The sequence below is a fragment of the Zosterops lateralis genome, assembly GCF_965231275.1.
Source record: "Zosterops lateralis genome assembly, chromosome: 2".
Lineage (NCBI taxonomy): Eukaryota > Metazoa > Chordata > Aves > Passeriformes > Zosteropidae > Zosterops > Zosterops lateralis.
The window spans coordinates 33,396,269-33,419,935 of NC_139763.1; the positions used below are offsets into that span (position 1 = coordinate 33,396,269).

Here is a 23,667-nt window from a genome sequence, read left to right on the forward strand (position 1 = left end):
CAATAGATTCAGCAGACTGCCCTCCCCTTTATGTCCATCATCCACATGAAAATGCCAGCCAAAAGCCACAGGAATAACAGGAATTTAATTTTTAAGTCACATAGATGGCTGATGTCTGTCCAGACATAGTCTGGTCCCACTCTGCAGTCAGCAGAGTGATCGTAGTCCAGCTTCAAACTCAGGAGCACAGATCTCTTTCCATACTTGGTAATATATTTCCCTTGTCTATCTGCTTCAATAAATAAAGGTTAAGATCAGCATGGATCTTCACAAATGTTGCCTTTTCCTGCCTGAATTTCCTCTTATTCTAGTGGTTTTCTTCCCATATATTGCAGCGTGGAATTTCACTTCCTCTCTGTCTAGACTGACTCCCAGCTCCACAGAATTCTCTGCCCTGTGCATTGGACCATGATGCTTTCTTGGGTCATACATGGGCTGCAAAGAACTTTGAAACACTTTTATCTACACTTCAACTGCAAGCATGAATTGATGTTGCTTATGGTTGTACGACCATGCAGTGCAGGAAATAAAGGGTGTCACTCTGGCAGTGGCAGCTTCACTTGGTAGTGGCTCTGAAGTCTATCAGACTGTTTCTGTTTTGAAGTCACAGTCTCAAGGCTGTCTCTATTCTGTTTTTCTCCCTCCACCTTGGGTTGATTTTGCTGTGCAGAAAGCTGTTAAGGTAATGATTTATCAAACCACAGCACATAGAATGTCTTGGGCCCATTTTAGATTCACAGAGATTTTTTTATGAGAAAAACAGCTCAGTGGCTTTTGCACTAGAGGAAGTGCAAAATTACGGGATTGTATTAACTCTAAAGGATTTATGGGCATGGACACAGAAATTCGATAAGCCTGATTCCCTCTACCTTAGAGAGAGTTTCTGCTGTAAAAGGAAAAGGGAGACAAAAGCAGAACAAAGTAAATTTTGCACAGGGTGATGCAGTGTTCAACAAAGTGAAAAGCAAAGGTGAAATGACTTGCCTATAAATGCAAGTATAAATGCAAGTATTCAACAAAGCTGGAAAGTGGCTCTAGTTTTAGTCATTCTTTTTTGTTCCAGGTTTCTCTTGAAAGCAATCGGAAGACATCCCAGTGGGGAGTTAAGGTTCAGGGTGGTATTATGCATCATGAAAGGCTTTCTCTTTGTCTTATTTACCTTACTGGTCCTTAGGCTTCTTTTGTTAGGGGACTGTGATCATGGGCTTTACTGCCAAATCAGAACTGACTCAAATTACTCACAGTTTGACAAAAATAGCAATATTTCAACTTGATTTCCTTTCCTCAAGGTCTTTTGTTTTTCCCCTTGCCTTCCCTGTTCCCCACCACTTCATATTATGAGACCTCCAGTTAAATAACACTGGGTATTTAAATCACATTCTATCAAAAGAAAGACAAAACCAAAACCTGAACTTTTAAAGGTTTTTTTTCCTCCTCTTTATTTTTGGCTGGCTGATTTTTTTGGGGGGGGGCTTTTTTTTTTTTTTTTTTTTTTTTTTTTTTCTTCTGACATGACTAACTTTCCATGCTGTCAATTCGGTTTGGCAAACAACTTTGGAGGTAGATTGTCTTCTATGTTCACAGTACTCATAGGGACCTCCTTAAAATGTGATCTGTGGGTTAGGTGTATGTTATAGTGGACCACCAGAATCAGGAAACCAAAAAGAAACAGATGAGATGTTTGGTCTTTCCTTGAATTTAGTGTGGTAACTTCCATGAGTTTAAGTGGGATGTAAAAATAAGTCACTCAGTATGTAATAAAAAAAAAACATTTTACCAAAGATTACATGACTTTTAAAAAAAGGCAGGAAACATTCTAACTATATAGGATTTAAGAATACTGATTTCCTACTGCAGGTGCATTTTAACAATTTTTTACTGCAGAAAGGGAACATGAAATTATCTGCACAACTGGAGACAGAAGGAAGAAAAGTGAGAGAAAATATTTATTTGAACAATATAAAAACTTTGAGATTTGCATTTAGTTCTCAATAAATATGTCTAAAGAAAAGAGGGGGAAAAAAAGCCAGAAAAACCTCTTTATCATAGTGTCTGTGTAATTAAGCATGTACTGTTTTTCTTTATGATAGAACAGTTTTTTCCCTCTGCAACTCCATGTAAATGCAGCCTCAGTCATTAGTATTACAGAATCTCTGATGACTTCCAGCATTAGTAATAAATAGCAACAGCTTTATTAATCAAACATGTTCAGCCACCCAAACATCATTAATACTTGATATAATCTCATAGTGCAAATGCTTAAGCACATGGAAACATTTCCATGAAATATTGATTTAATAGTAAGTGTCAAGAAGATACCTAGTCCTCTTCTTTTTTCTTTAACTATATAATCCAACAATATAAATCATAAACAGGTCTGCCCAACTTTTATAAAAGTACAGTCCAGTCTCCTGCCCATCCATTTAAGTGGCTAATTTCTAAGCAGTTTTGGTCAGTTAAAAACTCTCTTTAATTCTCCATTGGTTCTTGTTCTGAGGCAAGGACCAGTGGAAGAAATGTTTACGAAATATTTTAGTCCATAAGTAAAACAAGAAAGATTTGAAATAATACTGAATTCTGGAAATAGCTTTACATTGAAATAAATAATTTTGAGGAAGAGGGCTAGTTAAATTTAACGTGTTCTTGTTCCATTTGTGTGAGGCCACCGTGTGAGTCAAGGCATGCAAGGAAGAGCTTGTTCCTCAGGACTAATAAGTCCAGACCAACAGCTTTCCAGGCAAAATACCTTGTCTTATTCTGTGTTTGAAGAGTTTGTAGGCCAGTCCAGGCTCCCTCTGGTCAGGATATCATGCTGAAGGAGAAATGTAAAAGTGTCCTATAAGTCCAGAAGGAAAGAAATCTCTTCCAGGTCATGTTCTTCTCTAGACTAAAATAACCTAAAGGCATGCTTCATTTGGTGATTTTGCCTCATTATTGTTCATGGTTCATTAATAAAATAATTAAACAATCTCAAAAACTTCCAAGAGAAGACAGAGCTGGGAAGTGATGAGAAACTGGAAGCTCGGTTCAGGGGCCTGGGACTGGTTGGACAAGAGCACTAATATCCAGGGAGAGGCAAACAGGTCATGAAAGGAGAAGAATGAAAAAGAGAGGAGATTGTGGAAGGCTGGATAAGAAAACTTCTGTCATAGGAAATGAAGCTGTCCAGTGTAAGAAAGACTGAGACACAGGTAAGAAGGCAAACAACAGGAATGAGTGGGTTGGGAATAGGGTGAGAAGCTGATGAACTAGTGCTGAGCCATTTGCACTAACAGCTAGAAAGTTGGAGATGTGAACAAGGAAAGGCTTTGGAGAGAGGCAGAATGCATCAAGCTTGGTGAAAAGACTACATTGCTGTTCAGAGCCTGAAAGGGAGTCCAAGACTCTCAGATCTCGCCAATACTCCAGTGTCAACATCGCATTTATTAATACATGGCAAAATATCTATGCTTTCAGTTTCTGGAATTAGATGCTAAATGATCTTAGTCACTGAGCTCCGGTATCAGTAGGGCTGCAGGATGATCTGCAAATAAAGTAGCAAGAGAAAATATTCAGGAGAACCTTTTTTTTTCAATCAGGAAGTGGAGACATTCAATAGAGACTGTTGAATCTAGCAAAACATTGGATGAAAAGCAAGAAATGAAATGAACAACCTCCTAAATGCAACAACCACAAAGCTTTGACCATTCTGTTCTTTGCCATTCACTGTTTCTGGAAGGAACTGCTGAAAATGTAATATTCCCTGCTGGCAGAGCATCAAGCTTTGTGCAACTTGATAGTTTCCTGCAGGGAAAATCACAGCAATCTGCATTAAAAACACTGCTCTGCACTGAAAGACCTTTGAGAACACAGGGAACAAAAAAGAAGGTTTTGGCTCTTAACATTGTCGTTTGCTGGCTTTAACATGAGTCTGTGTAAAGAAATACCTTTCCAATCACAGCCAGAAGCTGATAAGGGAATGATAGTTTTCTTCAAGAAAAGATTTCCAAGGGAAAAGACGTACAGCCAACAACTAAGAAGACTTCATGTCAGATTCAGTTTTAGATATAGATTTGTAGCTGTTTTTGCTCAAAGTTGCCCAAGTCCTTTACTATGTTAGAAATGTTGCAGATAGGTTAGGAGGTGGGCAGATTAGAAGCTCCGGATCCTGGACTGCCTAACTGTCTGTAGTAAAGAATAATCCCAGCTCTCCTGGCCTCCAACTCACCATTTTGGTTTCCTAAAAATCTGAATTATTCTGGCATTATGTAGAAATCCATTCAAGGATGGAATAGACATATAATCATGAACTAAGATTATTAATTATTGCTGAAGTTCATTACTTTCAAGGTTGACAGTGGGGGAAGGCAAGGATCCCCATATATAGCAAGATTAACCAAATTATAATTTTACAATCTTAAGGTGCTAATTTCATATATTGCTTCAGTCCTAATAGTTCTCTTTTAAATTTATATATTTTCACATCTCTGGAATTGTATAAGGAATGTTTTTATTATATTGTCTACAACATTACATCATCCAGACTATGACTAAAACAAATTAAAATTAGTAATTCATGGATAGTATCATAAAAGATATTACCAGAATAGTAATATATTTCTGTGTGCTCATGGGAACAAATTATGTTTGCCATTTCTGATGGAGACATGTATGTTATCTTATAAGAGTCTGGTATTTAAATGACAACATTATTCATCAGTCCCATTGGCTTAATCAAAAATCTGTGTTTAATGATTATTTTAAAGAGCAAATTGCTTTTTCTAACATTAAAATTCAATGTAGAGAAAACTTCTGAAGTGATAATTTCCAAAGTAATTCATAACCTAAGAGGGAGTGTGATAGAGGTAAGAAAAAAGTGTTTGATAGGTTGAGTTGGAGCAAAATTGCATCTCTCTCATTGCTCAAAGTAGGAAAATAATCATAATAAAGAAATAATGAAACAGAATGATGACTGCCTGAGGGTAGGTAGCTTCAACTAAAATAAACCAGATAGAAGGTTGATTCAAGGAGAAAATGAAGAATGAACTAGGTAGAGGTTTCATAATTGAACTGTTTTGGAGATATTTTCAGAATAAGAAAGGAATTGGTTTGTTTTGGTTTTTTTTCTTTATTGCAGTTATTTAAATGTGCTTTTTCCAAAATAGATAAAGCAATTTTTTCATGACAAACTTGCCAAAAATAACAGCTTAAATTAAACCATGTTAAAAAATGCACTAAAAAAATCTAAACAAGGGAATAAATTCCTTCTGGTTTTAAGGTAATATTTCTGAAATATCTGCAAATAAAGAGCTCTCCAAGGCAGTAGTATTTTTGTAAAAATTCAGTTTTTTCATAGATGACCCATGCATCCCTAAAATCTCTAGGAAATGCTGACCAAATGCAGCTACACATAAAAAATAATAAAAACTTCAGGCGGTGCTCATGGGTAACCTTCCATTTTAAGTTTGGTATGTATCAATATTATGGTCCTTGTCCTAAAAAGAAATATGAATGGAAAAGCAGCCTACTTGCATCACACGTGCTCTTTCAGGCTCTTCCAGGCACTTCAGTTTTTGTGGTGTCTCCTATTCATTTTGTCACAGTTTAAGGAGGTTACACCTGTCACTAGCAACTCATGAACATTTTATTTATGTACAAAGACTCAAAGTTTTCCATAACTGATGGGCAGTGCCAGAGAAACCTAATTCCAGGGGCTAAACCATGTAGGGGCTTAGCACAGTAGCCTTTTACCCAAGTAGAGTTAAAAAAAAATAAAAAAATAAAAAGAGAAAGTAAGGATAAAAAAGGATAGGCCCAATGGTTTTGTCCTGCTTGAGTTGTTTTTTGGGTTGTTATTTTTTTTTCAAAATGCTTTTTATTGGAGCAAGTGTACATAGGAACTTTACTCCTTGTTTACAGGTCCTGCTTGAGCATCTATTTACACAGTTCCAATCTCTACCCTGGGCTAATCTAATGTCCTTCTTAAATATTTCATATGTTGTGAATCACTGAAATGTCAAGAAGTAGTGTTCAGTAAGCAGGTGCTGTCAACACAGATTCAGCCATAACACATGGTTACTGCATCCTTCCCAGGGTGAAATTTAAGACTACTCTTCCTCCTTGAGCTGACTCTTTCCTCAGATTGATGCATATGGAGCATCATGAATGTTAATTGTCTTGCTGAGAACTGTGAGCAACTTGTACAAATAACCTACTTTATCCTCCAGTCTGGTGGTTTCTAAAATAGTACTGTTGTTGAGGAGTGTCATGGTTCAGGAGCAGCACTCCCTCTCCATCCTGCTCATTCCCCTCCCCTGTCCAGCAGGAGATGCAAAAGGTAGAGGTTTTGGGTTAAATAAAAACAATTTACTGGGAACAGAACTGAGATAAGAAAAAGGAATAGTAACAGCAGCAATATTAATAACGGAAGAGAGTGATTTATGTCCAAAATGCTCACCGGGTCTGACATGATGCTGTGTAACCACAGATGGTGTCACCCCACTGCTTCCAGGATGTTTTTCCCAACCAGAAAGGAACAGTCATCTCCTCTGAAAAAAGAGAGAGACCAGACTTGTTCTGTCCTGTCCTGTCCTTTCCTGTCCTGTCCTGTCCTGTCCTGTCCTGCTTTTTCCTGTCCCATCCCTTCCTTACCCTGTCCTCCTCCACCTCGGGAAATTACCTAAATCATTAAGGAATAACCTCTTAGACACATCCACTTCTGCATCCCCTCAGCTACTGCAAAAATTAACTCTGTGCGGCTGGTCAAAACCAGGACAGGGAGATACATGAAAAACTTATTTATGCTTCTTTCTCAAGGTAGATGGTTGCCCAGATAGGTCTTAGGATAAATAGGTAATTAAATGTGATGGCTGTTGTGTGTGTGGTCAGGTTTCAAAGGTGTATTGATTATTTATATGAGAACCAAACCTTTAAATTTCCGAGTTTACTTCTCACAGGTCTGAATCATATCTTCCCCAGCTAATTATTTCTATGCTGTTACCATTTTGTGCATGTGGTATTTTCTCCCCATGTTGCATTCAGATTCATCTGTGGAAGCCAAGCTCAGGGCAGAGACTGCTGGCTGTGAAAAAAAATATAAATCAGAGGATTAAATTAACACTGCAAAAGAAATTTTTTGCCAGCCCCTCAGGTACCACATCAAACACTTCATTTTTGCAGTCCTAAACTCTCCAAAAATTGAAACATTCCTACACTCTCTTCTTCAGAAGAAGTAATTTGAGTGAAATATGGAATCTAAGTCCTGTACTCTTTGCATTAGATTACCAGTACTAACAGATTCTGTTTACACATTTAAAGCTAGTGTTTATAGGAAAAACACTATAGGAGAAAACTCTCAAAAGTGTCTGTTGGTCAATCTGTGGAGTAGAGAGAGCCATAGGGAACCTATGCTGCAGATGCACAGTAGCAGTGGTCCCAAAGTGATCCCACTGAGGCTGGAAACCTATCAGTGTTAACAAGGCCTTCCTATAGCAGCAGTGTGGGCTGGTGCCAGAACATGCTGTGCTTAAAGCCTCCCTCATGCTCATCCAATTACCTGGTAAATACATGGCATAAGTGACTTAGAAATCTATGCCTCACTGATTAACGATAGAGTGAAGAGCTTTTGAAAGTGCTACCAAATAATTTAAGTTACCATCAACACAAAATGTTCGCTGGGCTGGAGTTCACATCCAGTTGTTTAATGAAGGCAGGGCATGGTTACAAGTCCTAGGCCTGCAAGGCACAGCAAGGAAGGCTGTTCATGCTGAAAACGAACAGTACAACCAGTGATACACAACTATTATGAACTGCCAGCCTCCAGCCTTTCCATAGCCATTCCACCAGTGCAGGTCTTCAAATTTTGAACCCAGTCCTTCCACATGGATGAACCAGACTTGGGTCTTTCAACCAAACATGCATGAAAATGTAATCTTTCACAGACTCCCTGAGGTGAGCAGCTCTGGTGCAGGCATGTTCTGCAGGGGATCTTGGCATAGAGGGGAGGATTTCCTGAGCCAAGGAAACCCCAGGGGATTCCTGAGACTGGCCAGGAGCTGGCTACTCACAGAAGAGTGACTGATGAGGCACGAGTGTGGCCAGGAGATATGGCAAAGAGTCTGCTTCATCCATCCCTGTGCTGGCTAATGCCTCCCCCCACACCTAGCTGCTGAGGGGAGAGGCAGCAGTGTGGATCTCAGTCTGTGCGTAGGGCCTGGACCATTCTCCTGGGACAGGGACAGGCAGCAGACCTGTGTAAGATCAGGAGGCTGAGAAGGAGTTAGATAACTGGTTCCAAGGATGGTCTGCAGTGGACACACAGCCCCACAGCCAAAACCTCCCTGGCACCACAAATAGGAGGGAAGGGGTCAATGATGCAGAAAAATGGATGCTTGCTAGGGCAAGGACCATCAACAAGCACAGATTAAGGTGCCCTTGCAGAACCACTTCATGACTCTGCAGACTGAAGAGGGAAAACCCAGGATTACATTAGGAGAGGAAGTAGGATTTCAACGTGGTCAGAGGGGCTGATGAGAGGACTTTAGGTTTAGATTAGATATAAAGAAGACAGTCTTTACTGTGAGGATGGCCAGCACTGGAACAGGTTGTCCAGAGAAGCTGTGGATGTCCTATCCCTGGAAGTATGGAAGGCCATGTTGAATGGGGCTTTGTTCTAGTGGAAGATGTCCTTGCCCATGGAAGGAGGGCTGGAACTAGATGGTCTTTAAGGTCTCTTCCAATCAAAACTATTCTGTCATTCCATGATTTTGGAAAAAAGTATCTTTAAATCATACCCTCTGTACTTTGCTTCTGTCTGCTGGCTGGAACTTTAACCACCACAGCAGCAAAGACATTAAATAGTCATAAAAATAAATGCCATATTTAGCCATTCCCAAATTGTTCTCCTCTTACAAACAATAAGAAACTGAACTGAACTTGAACTTGGTCCAAGTTTCTGAATTTTCCAACTTTGTAGTGTCGCAGTCAGAGTTTATCTTATATTCCCTTTCAATTTGCACATACCTGACATACAGTTCTCTTCAACCAGGCCCATGTGAATAAGCGGTGATTCATCCACTGAAGTGCATAAGGCCACTCCACTCCCTCCCAAAACTCATACATTTTAAGGTAGTTGCATAAACTGAGTTGAGGAAAACTGGAATCTATGAAGTAAGAATCTATGACATTACCATATGCTCTTCAAAAAGTTAGCAGAGTTGACAAATAAATCCAAAATTTGGTCTGGCTTTGCTACACAGAATATCTTTTGGTTTTGTTTGGCAAAAAATATAATTAACTTCTGGCATCAATGGATATTGATATCATCCTTCACTGCAGTTGCTCTATTCTACAACTGTGAATTGTGAATTTTATTACTTTGTATTACTGAACCATTTTCTATTCTCATGCCTTTCTTTAGAAGTCCTTTTCCAGAGTCCTTTCTCCTCTTTGCAGTTCTTTGTGGTCACTTGTCCTTTTTCAGGTCATGCAGAGATAATGTAAAAAGATGTGGGCTCTTGCCCAAGTGTGAGGAGACCTATTTAAAGGTGTTACTGAGTGGTACTTAGGGAAAACAGCTCTATTTCTTCTTTTGCCACAGGGAGAGCATTGGTAGTTTTTCTGACGGTATGTAATTTGACCGGACCCCCTTAAAAATCACTGCATATTATTGTTCTGTAAGTTAAATATTTCCTACTGCAGAATATCGGATAAAGAGAATTAATTAATACACACAGCAATTCCCTGGAGACAGCAAGGGGAAGGATATCAAGAGCTGATTTGGCTTATTTTGTGACTTTAACAATTTTAAATTAACATTATTGGCAGGTTAAGGCTAAGTTTATTTCCAGTCAAACTAAAATAAAAGAAAACTTCTGATGAAAGCAAGTGAAACTTTAAGCACAGAGTTCAGAAATGAAAAATATTATTCATAAATAGAGATGAACAGATGAGAGGTAGCTGGATTTGGATGAGATTAGACTGGCTTTTTCATTCGTCACAAAGGAACATAGAAGTACCAGGCAGAATGACTAGACAATCCAGGAGGACAGTGCAAGAAAGAAAAACGACTAGTAGAAATGAGAAAAAAAGCATGTGGGAACAAAGGCACTAGGGAATATGAAGGGAAAAAAAACCCCATTGCATTATACCAGAGGTGTAAGCTGAGGAAATTAATAAAGGCAATACTCATGGCCGGATTGTGAATATGTATTTGAAAAGGTGATATCAAGGAAACTTGGAGACAAGAGGGAATGTAAGAAAGAATGATACTAATCCAGTTAGAATGCCTTGAGTAGACAAAGATGGAGTTAAAATAACAGTCAGAAGTAGCACTATCTTTCTCCAGCTGTCAAATGTTGTAAGAGAATAAGTGATTGCATCCAGATCAATATTTTTCTTTATTCTACCAGATAAGACAGCACACAGAATGCAAGCTTGCATCTGTTACAGATTGCCAAATCCCTTTGTAGGAAAAAACCCATGTCTACCTATAATGTGAAGTGGGAAATACCATTGTCAAATGGCTTTAATCTGAACTACTATGTTAGAAAGCTCCTTCTGCAAAGGCTAGCATTCCTTGGAAACTCTCAACCTTTGCCTTTACTATTCCTTAACTAAAATAGCATTGTCTCCAGCATGCAACAATTTGATGTGAGTTAGAAAGCTAGACTATAAAAGATAAATCAACTCTAGCTTTTTTTTTAATGTGAGTAATCAATACTTCTTGTGGAAAACAAAGATTGCAATGTAACAGGAATATGAAAGTCCTTGAATGCATCCAGAGGAGGGCAGAAAAGCTGGTGAGAGGGCTGGAAGGCATGTCCTGTGAGGAGCAGATGGGGACTTTGGGTTTGTCTGATTTGGAGAAAAGGAGACAAAAGGGTGATTTCATTGCCCTCAGCAGCTTCCTGGGGAGATGACATGGAGAAGGGATGTACTGAGCTCTTCTTCCTGGTTTTTAGTGCTAGGACGCATGAGAATAGTTTAAAGCTGTGCTAGAGGAGGTTCAGATTGGATTTTAGCAAGCATTTCTTTACTGAGAGGGTGATAAAACACTGGAACAGGCTTTCTAAAGAGGTGGTTGGAGCTCCAAGCCTCTCAATCTTTAGCAGCTATTTGGGAAATAGCCTTAATACCAGGCTTTAACTTCTGGTCAGTCCTGAAGTAGTCAGGGAATTGGATTAGATGATTGTTGTAGGTCTCTTCTAACCAAAACAATTCTATTCTATTCTATTCTATTCTATTCTATTCCATTCCATTCTATTCTAATTTACCAGTCACTTTCCCAGCATGATCTCTTCATTAATTCTTTCTTTGCTTAACATATCCTTTGATAAGTTGAGAGTAATAGTTTAAAGCGCTGATGAAGGCCTGAGGGTTTGAGGGCAAATAAACCTTTTTTTCTCCCGTCCCACAGTTTCAGAATTTAAATGAAATTACCAAAGTATTTACTGTTTTTTCACCTTGGCATTGGTCATGAGCAAAGTTATGGAACAGTTTTCCTGGAATAGATTCATACAAATGTAGGGCATGATATAGTTATTACCAATAAAAATGCATTCATAGAAAATAACTGCTGTCAAACTAGCTCAGTGTCATCTTCTGGGCTTATACATTTCTGGTAATATAACATACATTTGTAAGACATCTCATGATGCAGTATGACATTTTGATTAAGAAGCTACAATGATAAGAAAAACAGTGTCACATATCAAATTACCAAATTTTTACCACTTGCAAAGATTTATGACATAACTAGAAAAAACATTACTCACCAGGACTTTCTGTTGAGATACTACATCTTTTGGCTTGATACTACTTAATACTTCTTTTAATGATAGAGAAGCAATAATAGCATTGACACTTGTTAAGCTTATAAGTGACATAAAGGTTGAGGGAATATTCAGTAGTACCTACAAGTCATGTAGCTCTGCAGCCTAGATGAAAGTGACAATATGTATTACTGTGCTTCAGAACTTGTATTCAAGTTGGAAGCAGATACTTAGGATTGAAGCCTAATGATTTTGCTTTTCCAGAATTAGACACGTGCTATTCTGGGTGCTGCAGGTCTAAACCTATGTAATAGTTTTTGTGAATTAATAGTTATTTCAAAATATACTCCTTGTTTGAAGGTACAGCCAATGTACCAAGCAGAGGTTTTGCATATGTGCTCAGAGGATTATTTTCTAGAAGGATGTTCATATTATCTGTATATGATATATTAATGCAGCTGCTATTAAATTAAGATCTGATTCTGATGGTTGCACTTCAAGAATTATTTTGAAAAGTTGTGGAGTTCATGAAGGAGACAGAAGGTTTATCAGAGACTGAAAATAACTCCTCTTGTTAAGGGACTGTAAGTGTTTATCTTGATGAATAAAGGGTAGTAGATTACTATCTCTAAGTGCCCGGATGAGAAAAGCAAAACAGGCTAAAAATGCTTCAGCAGTCTAGCAAAGATATACTAAGGCTCAAGGTCTGAGCTGATGCTAGATGGCTGCAGACTAAGTCTCAGTTTAAGAACTCACTCAGCTAAAACAGACTCACCTGTTTTTCCCAGTAAGAGTAACTAGGCATTGAAAAAACTTCAAGGCTTGTAGTGCAACTCTACTGCTGGAATTTCTTAAAATAAAGATAGGACACCTTTCTAAAAGGTGTTCTACTTTATCAATAACTTTGGGGTTTGCAGCCATGTGTACTTCAGAAAAAGCTGATACTATTCAGAAAATGCAGCCAAATAATCACAGTAGTCTCTTTTAGAACATGGCATGACCAACAGGGAAGGGCTTCCAACAGTGAGCTACTGTTTAAAGCCATCAACAAAAGCGTATGTTACGGACAGTTGAGGTGGAGTAGATGTCAGTACAGATAGAAAGAAACAGGCTACTCCATTCCATGATTATATAAAAGATGTCATAGTAATATATAGCAATGATTGTGGATAAGGCCAAACTCATGAACATTCTTCTTAAGCAAAAAGAATATCAGGTCAAGCAAAACGGGTTTTCATTTGGAGTTTTTCTTTATTTAATGTGTAAAAATAAATCCTGAAGAAGAAAAAGAAAGCATTTTATTTGAAAATGTTAACATGGGAATTTTTTGATGGCTTATTAAAAACTATAGCAACTGGTTTGGGAATTACAAGCCCACCAAATCCAGTCCTGTTGGACTGTGTAACAAACTGCAGCACAATGCACCTCCTCCCACAAACAAAGGTCTTGCAAGTAAGAATTTCAGCACTAGAAATAAATGAGAACTGATTCACATTGACAAATGTCATGAAACTGGGGGTTCTCTGTGCTTTTTAAGAGCAAAGTGAAAGCAAGAGCCATTAATGTTGTGTATCCTCAGATGTACTACAGTATTTGATGCTCTGTGGAGTGTGAAAAAATACTCTGTTCCATAAGCATTGCGCAGCTCATCAATAAACCCTCTCAGGAAAAGATTCCTACATAAAAGTCATTCATTTTCACTCTGATCCTTCATCTACTTTCACTGACATCGGCAGCTATGGTAATTTATTATTGTTTTTACTTCATCTGCTACTGTTCACTTCTATTCTTCAAACACAAAAGAAAACCTATGCATGGAAAATAGCAAGATTTCTTAAGAATAGTGAGTAATGGATTGTGCCATGCTGCACCGTATTTGTATATTGATTTTCCCTCAGATTGATACATTAATTCAAATAGAGATTATGTGTGTAAGATTTCTACTGATAAGGCAGAAATTGAACTAGACTGGCAATCATGGATCAAAGCCCACTTATGATATTGTACATTTTTGTTCACATTATGTGGCTGGATGAAACTGAATTTTTTGAAGAATCTTACAATATTACTTACACCTCACAACAGCTAAATTAAAACCCCTTTGTTTTCAGTGGTTCCATATTTCAAAAAATACATCACGTTGCAAAATTAAAATGTCATTATGTCTAAAGTTAATAGGCCTGAACATCTGAGAGCGATTCTGGTGCTCGCAATACCTCAAAGATGAATAACATGCTACAGCTTCACATGGCTTAGTGGGAGGAGAGCTTTATACAGTAGTTATGTCTGGGAATAGAGAATAGCTGTATTTGGCCAGATAGCTTACATAATATATAACCATGTAAGTATACAAATAAAAGAGTCTTGATCAAGCCACCAAATGTAGGTTTTGGTTTTTTTCAAATCTTCTATTATTTTATTTATTCTGGAGGTCAGTTTTATTCATGGACCTTGATTAATCTCCTGAGTACATTCAAAGTATCCCTGACACTCAACAGAAAATGTGGGACATGGAGATTGAAATGGTTGCAGTTGAATCAAAAGTAACTCTCTTTGAAACTGTCAGTTTCAATTGTCCATGGCACATAAAGAATTGTTTAGGGCACAAGAAATACTGACTAATAGGTTTCAAATTACTCTGATACACAATTAAAGTCTTAAGGAATTGAGTCTTTTGCTTATTTAATTTCAGTTCTTCATAAAAAGTTCTAGTATACAACATGTATGCCAATGATTCTGGGGGAAAAAAGGATCAATATAAAGAAGTTAGAAGTTTGAACAAATCCATTTATTCTCCAGATTCAAACATAAATTTCAAAATCAATGTAATAATTTTATGTTCTGAAAATATAGTTATTAACTTTTAAATGCAAGCATTTAGAGTTCATTTTACAAAACTCTTTTGAAAATGCTGCTTGCATCAAAGAAAATGTAAGTTCAGCATCCAAGGAAGAACAAAGAGAAAAATGTAAATTATTTTATGGTGCTAAAAAAAATTGATACCCTCAAGTAAAATATATTTCTTGGTATTATATTCTTGATATTACACAAGACAACAAACCCAACATAATATCTTGTGGTTCTGCCAGATTAGGAAGATATCTTGGTCTAACTTGACTTTAAAATTTCTTTTGCCTTGAGACAACCTGGGATCTGGTCTTTGTTTTTTCACATTATAATCTAACAATATTTGATTTTTATTATACATGGTAATCCATAGGTGTATACTTATAATTAAACATGATTTCTACAGGCACAGAGAGTGCTATTAGGGTTACTTGGTGTCTTGAGGTTTTTATCCACTGTGTACTGATACAGTAATTTGTCTATGACAAGGAGAAACGTTAACAATGATTTGGCATCATGGTATGAATGTATTTCAGAAAAATTTGCTTTTCAAGTGTAAGAGCTGAAAGCCAATCTGGGTTGCACTGCCCCTAGTGTGTTTGTGTGCGTGTACTGCCCTAGTGCATGCACACAGACACACACAGAGACACATCCTGTTAATGCCAAAGGCAATTATGAATTCAAAATCAGAGATCTTTGGGGCACAGAAAGCTTTTTTGATCTATTGCCCAAGATCCTTGCCTAGGACTAGACATTTAATCACATTGCTACTATGGCAATACATGTAAAAATGACACCTCTGAAGCCCTGTACCCATATTTTGTGAGGCCAAACATGCAGCTTAAGCAGAAATCTATTAGTGTAGCAGTGCCTGTTACCACTCCAAGAACACTTACTTGAGATAAGATGTAAATATCTTTCTCTGCTGTACATATGCTCCCACTCAAGCACAATCTCCAGGTGTCACTGCGGAATACTTAAGTACCAAAGAAACATAGAGGAATCTAAGACTAACCCTTAAGTGCCAGCATAACCCTGCTAATTTTGTTCTTCCTTTTGTCTTGGAAGGATTTGTTCTAGACTACTGTGGAGCAAAAATTATTCCCACCAATAAAAAACTCATTGTTGACTGACCCATTTTGTAGGAGTCAGAATAAGCCTGCAATAAGTCCTCAGCATTCCTTCATTATTTATAATGATGCTGAAGAAGATAAAGTCATTTTTAATGATACTTTCATGACTCTCGTTTGTCCTACATTTTTCTTCAAAGGAACTGCAAAATCCTGTTTTCACCTTTTTTCAGTGTCTCACCACCTTCACACTAAAGAATTTTTCCTAATTTCTAATCTAATAGTTCTTTCTTTCACTTTGAATCCATTCCTACTTGTTCTGTCACTACATCCTCATGAAAAGAGTCTCCATTTTTCTTGTAGGCTACCTTCAAGTATTGGAAGGCTGCAATCAGGTCTTCAGAAGCCTTCTCTTTTCCAGGCTGCACAATCCCATTATCTAAATTAGACAGAGTTGGGTTTTGTAACACTGCCTGTGTTTCTGCCTGATTTTGAACTGAAATATTCTTTCCAGCCAGTGCAGAATCTGGAGCCATGTCTCAAACCTGAACCTGCACATTCCCAGTTGGCACCAGCACTGCCACAAGAGCTTTGCTTCCAATTCCACATGCATCTCTTCCAATAAACATCTCTGGTGAACATTTTGCAAAAACTTCTGTAAATACTGACTAGAAAACTTTCAACTTACTAAGAAAGAAGAAAAATTTAGCCCAGGAAATAAAAAAGGGAGCTTTGGGAACCAATGATCAGAAAACGGGTTCAGGGTGACATGAATAGTTAATGGTAAGATTAAATAAGGTCTTCTTTTGGCTTCCAAATGAAAAAAAATAAAAAAAAGCACTGAAGATTGTAAAGTGAGTTTGCTAAATTTGATTTATTAAGATAATGAGGAAGATGATTCAGTCTCTATGGTCTTGCTGATCAACAAAGTAATACTTGTGGCACACAGTGTGACTCCTCATTTTAATGACTAGGGCTTTCTTCTAAAATCAAACTCTTTGTAGTAACATGGATAAACTCTGCCATTCCTCATTATTCTGCAGTTATTCTGACATTATTCTGGCACGTACCTTCATTCACATGCTGAATCTGCTCAGTTTATGCATCGTACCTTCATATTTCAGTCTTTGTAAAGTTCATAATTTTTATCTTTTTTTCTCAGTTAATTGTCAACCTCAGAGTATAATGTAAAGACGAATGAAAATCAGACATGATAGTATAGTATAGTTTGAGTAAATAAATTATTTACAGTATATAATTTTGTATTTAAAAAATATTTTTAATAAAATAGCTAGTTGCATTGTGCTCAAACATTTTACCTTCAAGGGAGCTGTTCTTGGTGCAACATAGGCAAAATTCTAGCAATTCAGGCACACAGACCCTTAGTCTTCAAAAGTAAAAAAAAAACTTGCTATGATTTAATTTTGTTCATTAAAATCCACAGGAGTTATTACATGGGAAATCATTAGTGCTCTCAACAGTGTCCTACTTTCAAACTAGAAACTTAGGCTAATATAAGTCCTATGGGTCACAGCCAGCAGTCATCTTGGTTTCATGAGAAGCGTTGCTATGCTATTTCAATTACTCCAGTTTTGTTGCCTAAAGGTGCACATTTTGCTCCCTTTATAGAAAACTGATCGCACTCTACTTTGCCTCGAGATAATTTTCAATATTTCAGTGAACTGATGGCTGATCATTTCGTTCAAAATTAGTTTGCCTTCCTGGGAATATTATTTGAGTTGTTAAAAGGTAGAATTCCTCTCTGGGTTTAAAAGTGAAGTTTCTTGGTATTAGGTATTCCAGTGGTCCTTTGCTAGGCAACCACTGTGTGATTAGTTTCAAACCAAGTGCACTAGTTTAATGACATGCAGTTTGGAAGGAGATTTTTCCCATCTTGCCTTGTCATACATACAATTAGCCCCAGTTCCCCTTCTTGCAGTGGCAGTAACAGCACGTGGAGCTCTGAAGGCTCCCAAAGGTGCAAAGAGGAACTGAGCAGAGCTCTTGAAAGTGTTTTCTTCCTCTGGGTTGTGCATGACAGCAGGACGTACATAATGAATTTTATCCCAGAAGAGAGGAGAGCCTTTCAGAAGAGAGGAGAGTTTCTTTGCACAGATTATTTTGTGTGTACAGAGAAAGAATTATATGTACCAAGGCTACTTCTCTTTCATGTGCATGTGATGCTGTCAGCTATATAGAGAATATTTACTTCTGGAAGGAATAATGTGAAGATTAATATAATCATCCCGAGCAGCAGCAGCAGCATGCAGTTTGGAGTAGTGCAATAAGGAAAGTAGCCACAGCACATACACTTATATGTAATGTGGCTGTTGAATGTAATGAGAGAATCCAGTTATCTCAATAGAAGTTGACTTGGCAGAGGATAGAACTGAAGTGGTAATTTAGCTGAACATTTTAAATTACCATAGTTATTAAAAAAAATCATTCAGTATATATTGTACAGAAGCATGCTTGCCTCTGAGAGCAGACACAACACTGTTGCCTTCAGTTGGGGCTCTGAATTTCAAGAATGGAGATTTCTTCCTCCCATAAACATTGTCAGCATTATGCATTGTCTCAGAACTACATCCTCTCTAAGCATGGTTTGAGTACTCTAGGAGAACCAGCAAATTCTCCTCTTACTTCCTCTTTGTGACACCAGTTCCAGTGAAGAAAGTTGCCTGGTATATTATCTATCAGTGTGTTGCCATAAACACACAGCAGCAGAGAGGGTACAGCACACAAGTCCTTATGCACAGCTGCTGCCTGTATGGCTGGGTCAGCCTTCTTCATTGTGGATCTCAGGGAATAGTGGATAGAATGCAGGATTGAGTAGAATGAATGTAGGATTTCATCTTCATTGGGTGCTTGTTAGACATCTATGGGTCTTTGTTGGATACCTGGAAATTTGCAGCTTGTAAAATTTTACAAAAATCAGAGTTCTTTCACTTAACAGGAGGGAGGGAGGGAAGGAGGGAGGGAGGGAGGGAGGAAGGAAGGAAGGAAGGAAGGAAGGAAGGAAGGAAGGAAGGAAGGAAGGAAGGAAGGAAGGAAGGAAGGAAGGAAGGAAGGAAGGAAGGAAGGAAGGAAGGAAGGAAGGAAGGAAGGAAGGAAGGAAGGAAGGAAGGAAGGAAGGAAGGAAGGAAGGAAGGAAGGAAGGAAGGAAGGAAGGAAGGAAGGAAGGAGCAGAAGAGTTGTATGTATCCTAAAGGATGAAGACGTCTACTTTAACTGGAAAAAATAGGAAAATAACTAAAAGACCCTTTAAAACATCAAGAAGGTTATTATATTTGAATAAAATACCCTTAGCATCCCCACAGGAGTAGCCCCGTTTAGGTCGTGCCATGGAATCAAGGGGTGTGGTTAACTCCTATAAACTGCAAGTGTCTACAATGTTTTTGTCCACATCTCAGCTCCCTGCTCTTGTTTTTTAATCACAAGAGAGAAATGGAAATGTTTTGAATAAGTTCATCTTCTAAAATATGCCTTTAAAGCAGTTAAGACAAGCCATATACTGAAAGTACTAATTTCTTTTCATGAAGTGTAGAAAGAAGGCCACAGTGTGCAGGTTGTCTGTAGAATTCACCTTCTATATATTTAAAATCACAGGAAATTAATCCTGCCTGAAAAATACTAAATCAGTTAATGACTAATTGTGATGATGGAGTCTCTACGTCATTTAACATGCCATAATTTTCTCCCACTCTCATGTTTATCAGGTTTATTTTTGTCAAAGGCCTTGGAAGCAGAGACTCTTAATTACTTTCCCAGTACCTTACAATATCTACTCCTACTCCCTGTTGCTGTGCTGGATATCATGAATACTGAGAGGAGCAGTGACCTGTGTGTGGGACTGGAACTGTGTGTATCATATATTGTTATACAAAAAATGGAGGATTATGCTTCACTTTATACCATTCTCAGGCAACTTATCCATAACACACAGTTCTAGATACAGGAACTAAGTAAAGGAAATGGAAAGACTTGACACATTTCTTGTAGAGTCATTGATTTCATTTTTTGTTCATTCTTCTACCTTAACAGAAAATCTTTGACTCATTAATATTTCTTCCATGCTTTTCAGTTTGTTCATGTCAGTAGAAGCACAGGTTTACACTCCATCTGACTCTTTACACCTGTTTGTATGAAATTATCTCATTTGATGTGTATAAGTCTGTCTTCAGTGAGGCAAACCAGCCAAACAGTAAGCCAGCAGAACCTGTGGTTACTAAGCCACATCAATTCCCTGGTGCCAATCCCTGCTCAGAGAAAACTGCTGGGGATTAGTGGAATGACAATAACCCTTAGCCTGGAGGAAAACCCACAAGGCTCACTATGTCATTATGTACTGCAATACCTCCTAGTTGTAACCACAGTGAGCTCTATAAGCTTCTGAAATTACTTTCCAATTTCTTGGGGTCACGCAGTTTTCACTGGCACAATTCTTGTGAAAATGTATGCTTCCATCTAACAGAGGCATTATGGAAACATTCACAGGCTTGTCAACCTCTTCCAAATATATCTATCTCAAACTGATGTACTTTACATACAAAGGAACTTTTTCTTTTTCACACATTCCTATATTACCACCATCAGATTTTTATTTACCTTTAACTTTCTAACTTATGGCACTTCATTGATTTTACAGTGACTTCAGAGATGCTTTGGATGAAAGTTATTCTTACTGAATAATTTCTTTTCTATATAATATTTAGCTGTAGTAAAATTATCCACTGTATGAAATGCATTTGTTTATATGCCCTCTGTTACTAAATGATTAAGCTTTAATTTGCCTCAACTAATTAACCCATTGTGCTTCTGCTTGGGTAGTTGCATGTACATTCCTTGGGAGATTAATCTTTATATGTTTCCAATTTCTTCATTCTTCTGATGGTTTGCTGTAACAGGAAGAGTCACTTATCTATTGTAAATGATGCCTTCTGCAAATATCATACTCTAAAAAGTTAAGGTTTGTAAAAAGAAGCCATAAAATTTATTAGGCCAAATCTGATGCAGTCAGACAAAACCCCATAAAAATTCTCTGACATATACACTCTCCTTTACATCTGAAATGCAAGCAAACTACTTCAAGCGAAATACAGAAATCACTCCCAGTTCAGTTTTATTACTGTTATTCACCATGACTGCCTGAGAGAGAAAGTTAACAATTTTGAGGCTGAGAGAGCTGTTAGTAGGGCAGAGGTGATAAAGTCAGTAGCCTTTACTGAGGAGAGAGGGAGGGACAGATTATTATCTCCTGTGGAATCACAAGGGTTAGCAGAAGAGAGAAAGTGAAAAAAAAATCATGTAATGTGAGATAAACTAACCTTCTTACTGATTCATTGAATGTATGATTTTTACTACAGAGCAAAATAATAAACTTTGTGTTCAGACTGACCTTCTGAAAATACCACAAATAGCCACAACTGTTTTGAAATGCCAGCATTAAGCTCTAGTGTCTATTAATGACAACTTCTGTAAAGGCATACTCATGTGCATGTTACATTTGCTGTAAAGACCCCTATTTTCAGATGCATATCTCAAAAGAAGATAACAGAAGTCAGTCAAACCTGAAATTTGGGCACAGAAGAAACAGTCTGCCGAAGGAAGGATTTTGTGTGTAGCGTTTGCAGAATCTGGTGAATGACAGTACCTTCACATTTGTGGCCATGAAGATATACCAGGAATACCAAGTCTGGAAATTCAAGATGCCTTTTAAAACTTTACTCGTCCAGAATGATTACTGAGGAGCTCTGCCTGTCAAATACATAATTTCCACAGAGACCTAAAACTTAAGGATATTAGAATGGCAAGGTTTACTTAAATTTCACATGAGAGTTACTGTGCAGATGCTGTTGAAACTCTAAAAAATATTTCACATGTAGTGTTTTTGTGAAAGATAAAATATTAACAGGTCAGTGAATGACTGTCTGTATCCCATTACAATGTGAATTTCCTTTTTGTGCTACTATTGCAGGTGATTATGTAGTCATGACTATATACTTCGACTTAAGTAGAAGAATGGGATACTTTACTATACAAACATACATTCCCTGTATATTAACAGTTGTTCTTTCCTGGGTATCCTTTTGGATCAAAAAAGATGCCACACCAGCAAGAACAGCATTAGGTAAGTTGTTATTAATTCCCTTTTCTGATGTTCCTACGCTACTATTTGAAAATGTCAGCTTCCTTTCAAAGAGACCACTAGATATACACTTTGGATTATTACTACTTGCTACTACTTGTACTACTACTACTACATCTTGCAGAACCAGATCTACTTATTACTGAGACTGCTGAGTTTTTTTCCTGTAACAGGGTAATTAAAAGTAACCTAATCTGACCCTTTGGATGACACTGCCACCTATTTTGCATAAAACCCTTGAATTAATGTCTGTCTCCTTGTTCTCACCGCAATATTTTAGTGACATTTTTGAAGAATTAATTAATTGCACTGCTGGCTTCCTTCCCTTCTGTAACTCTCCCCTACTGGGCATTATGTCTTATATATACAGAAGACTGTGGGATATAATAGTATTAGCTCATGCAAAGTGTTTTAGCTTGCATGCTTGAAGTTAAAGCTTCGCACTAGGCGTATTGATATTTTTCATAGATTGTGGAGGTTTATGCTGGTTTAGGTTTTCCAGAAACTCATTTGTGTCAGGACCAGCATGTGCATTTTGGCAATGTGCTTTAGTATACACTTAGAAACAGTGACTTAGTTCAGAATCAGAAGGGGGATGTAACAGCCAAATACATGTAAACATCAGAACCAAAGGAAAAACAATTCCTTAGTTCAGATTGTGGTTGCCAGGTCTGCCAATATGAACTGATTCAGGAACCCACGAGTCTGGGAAAAAGGAGGAGCCTATGTAAAAGTTTGCATGTCTGTTTTCAACCATTCCCAGCTATTCATTGCATCCTCCTGCTGGAGTTTGTTACTACGTAGGTCCATTTTTCTGAGGCTGTTTTACAGGAATGGAATATTCAGTCCTCATTCCCTCCATGTGAGTGCCAAAAGGGCCAGTACACCACAGCTCTAGCAACATGATGGACACAAAGACTCAGTTATTCTGTTTTCCAGTAACACCTCCAGGACAACAAAAAAACCAGACACAGGCGAGGGCAGAGCAGCTTACATCTGCCTCTTCCTGGCTGTGTAGACTTGCCTCTGATAGCCAGAAAACTGAGCAATAGGTCTTAAGTATACTTCTCTGCTGAACTCTTAAACTGAACACTTTTCTTCTTGAATTGGGTGACTCAGGGCAGATAAGGAAAGACTGACTGTTCTCTATCTTTTTTAAAAGGGAGTCTGAAGCCCCATGAATGGGGAGAGTCACATAGCATCCATTTGGGTTATCCTTCTTAATGCAGAATAAAAAAGAGAAAAAAAACATTTAACACTGCATTATTGATTTGCATAAGCATTTTTGATATCCTGTACCTAAGGGTGGTTCCCCACACCATACAGCTCATTTTTCCAAATAATTAGACAGAGAAGTATGTTAGATCACTGATCACTAACGTGTGACTCTCCACCTCACCCCTAATCCAGCAGAAAGTTCAGAGAAAAAATCCATTCAGTAATGGATTTGGAGTAAGAACATAAAAATGAGTTGTTCCAAGGCTCTACTCCATGGATATCATGACTCACTCCTAAAACTCCGACTGAGAATTTAATTTCATAGGCTAAAATATAACTTTTCTGAAAGTGAATTCAAGTATATATTGGTCACTTCTTTTGTGCATAGAATCCTGTTGCTCCCAAATTAGCAAAGACTGTTGACTCCTGGGATGCAATAAGCAGGTGCTCCCATTTTGCTGTAGACCTGCGTGTATGATGCGACTTATAAATCTGCCTGAGCAACAGCTTCCACATCTAGATAGTGGCACATGGTAAAATTGTGAGTAATGCATCCAAAGGCAAACTGCTGAAATTGTCCTATTAATTAGTTGAAATTAATTACAGAGACCGTGTGCAACAAGCCGTCTGCAAG

At 37.8% G+C, this 23,667-nt stretch overlaps 1 protein-coding gene across 1 annotated transcript in view; it reads left to right on the plus strand.

The window, feature by feature from the left end:
* GABRG3 (gamma-aminobutyric acid type A receptor subunit gamma3) overlaps positions 1-23,667 on the plus strand; it is a 287,460-nt gene that overhangs the window by 254,679 nt on the left and 9,114 nt on the right. Inside the window, exon 7 of the mRNA XM_083855542.1 lies at positions 21,645-21,797. Coding sequence (XP_083711668.1) covers positions 21,645-21,797 — 153 coding nt within the window. The remainder of the gene's footprint in view (positions 1-21,644; positions 21,798-23,667) is intronic.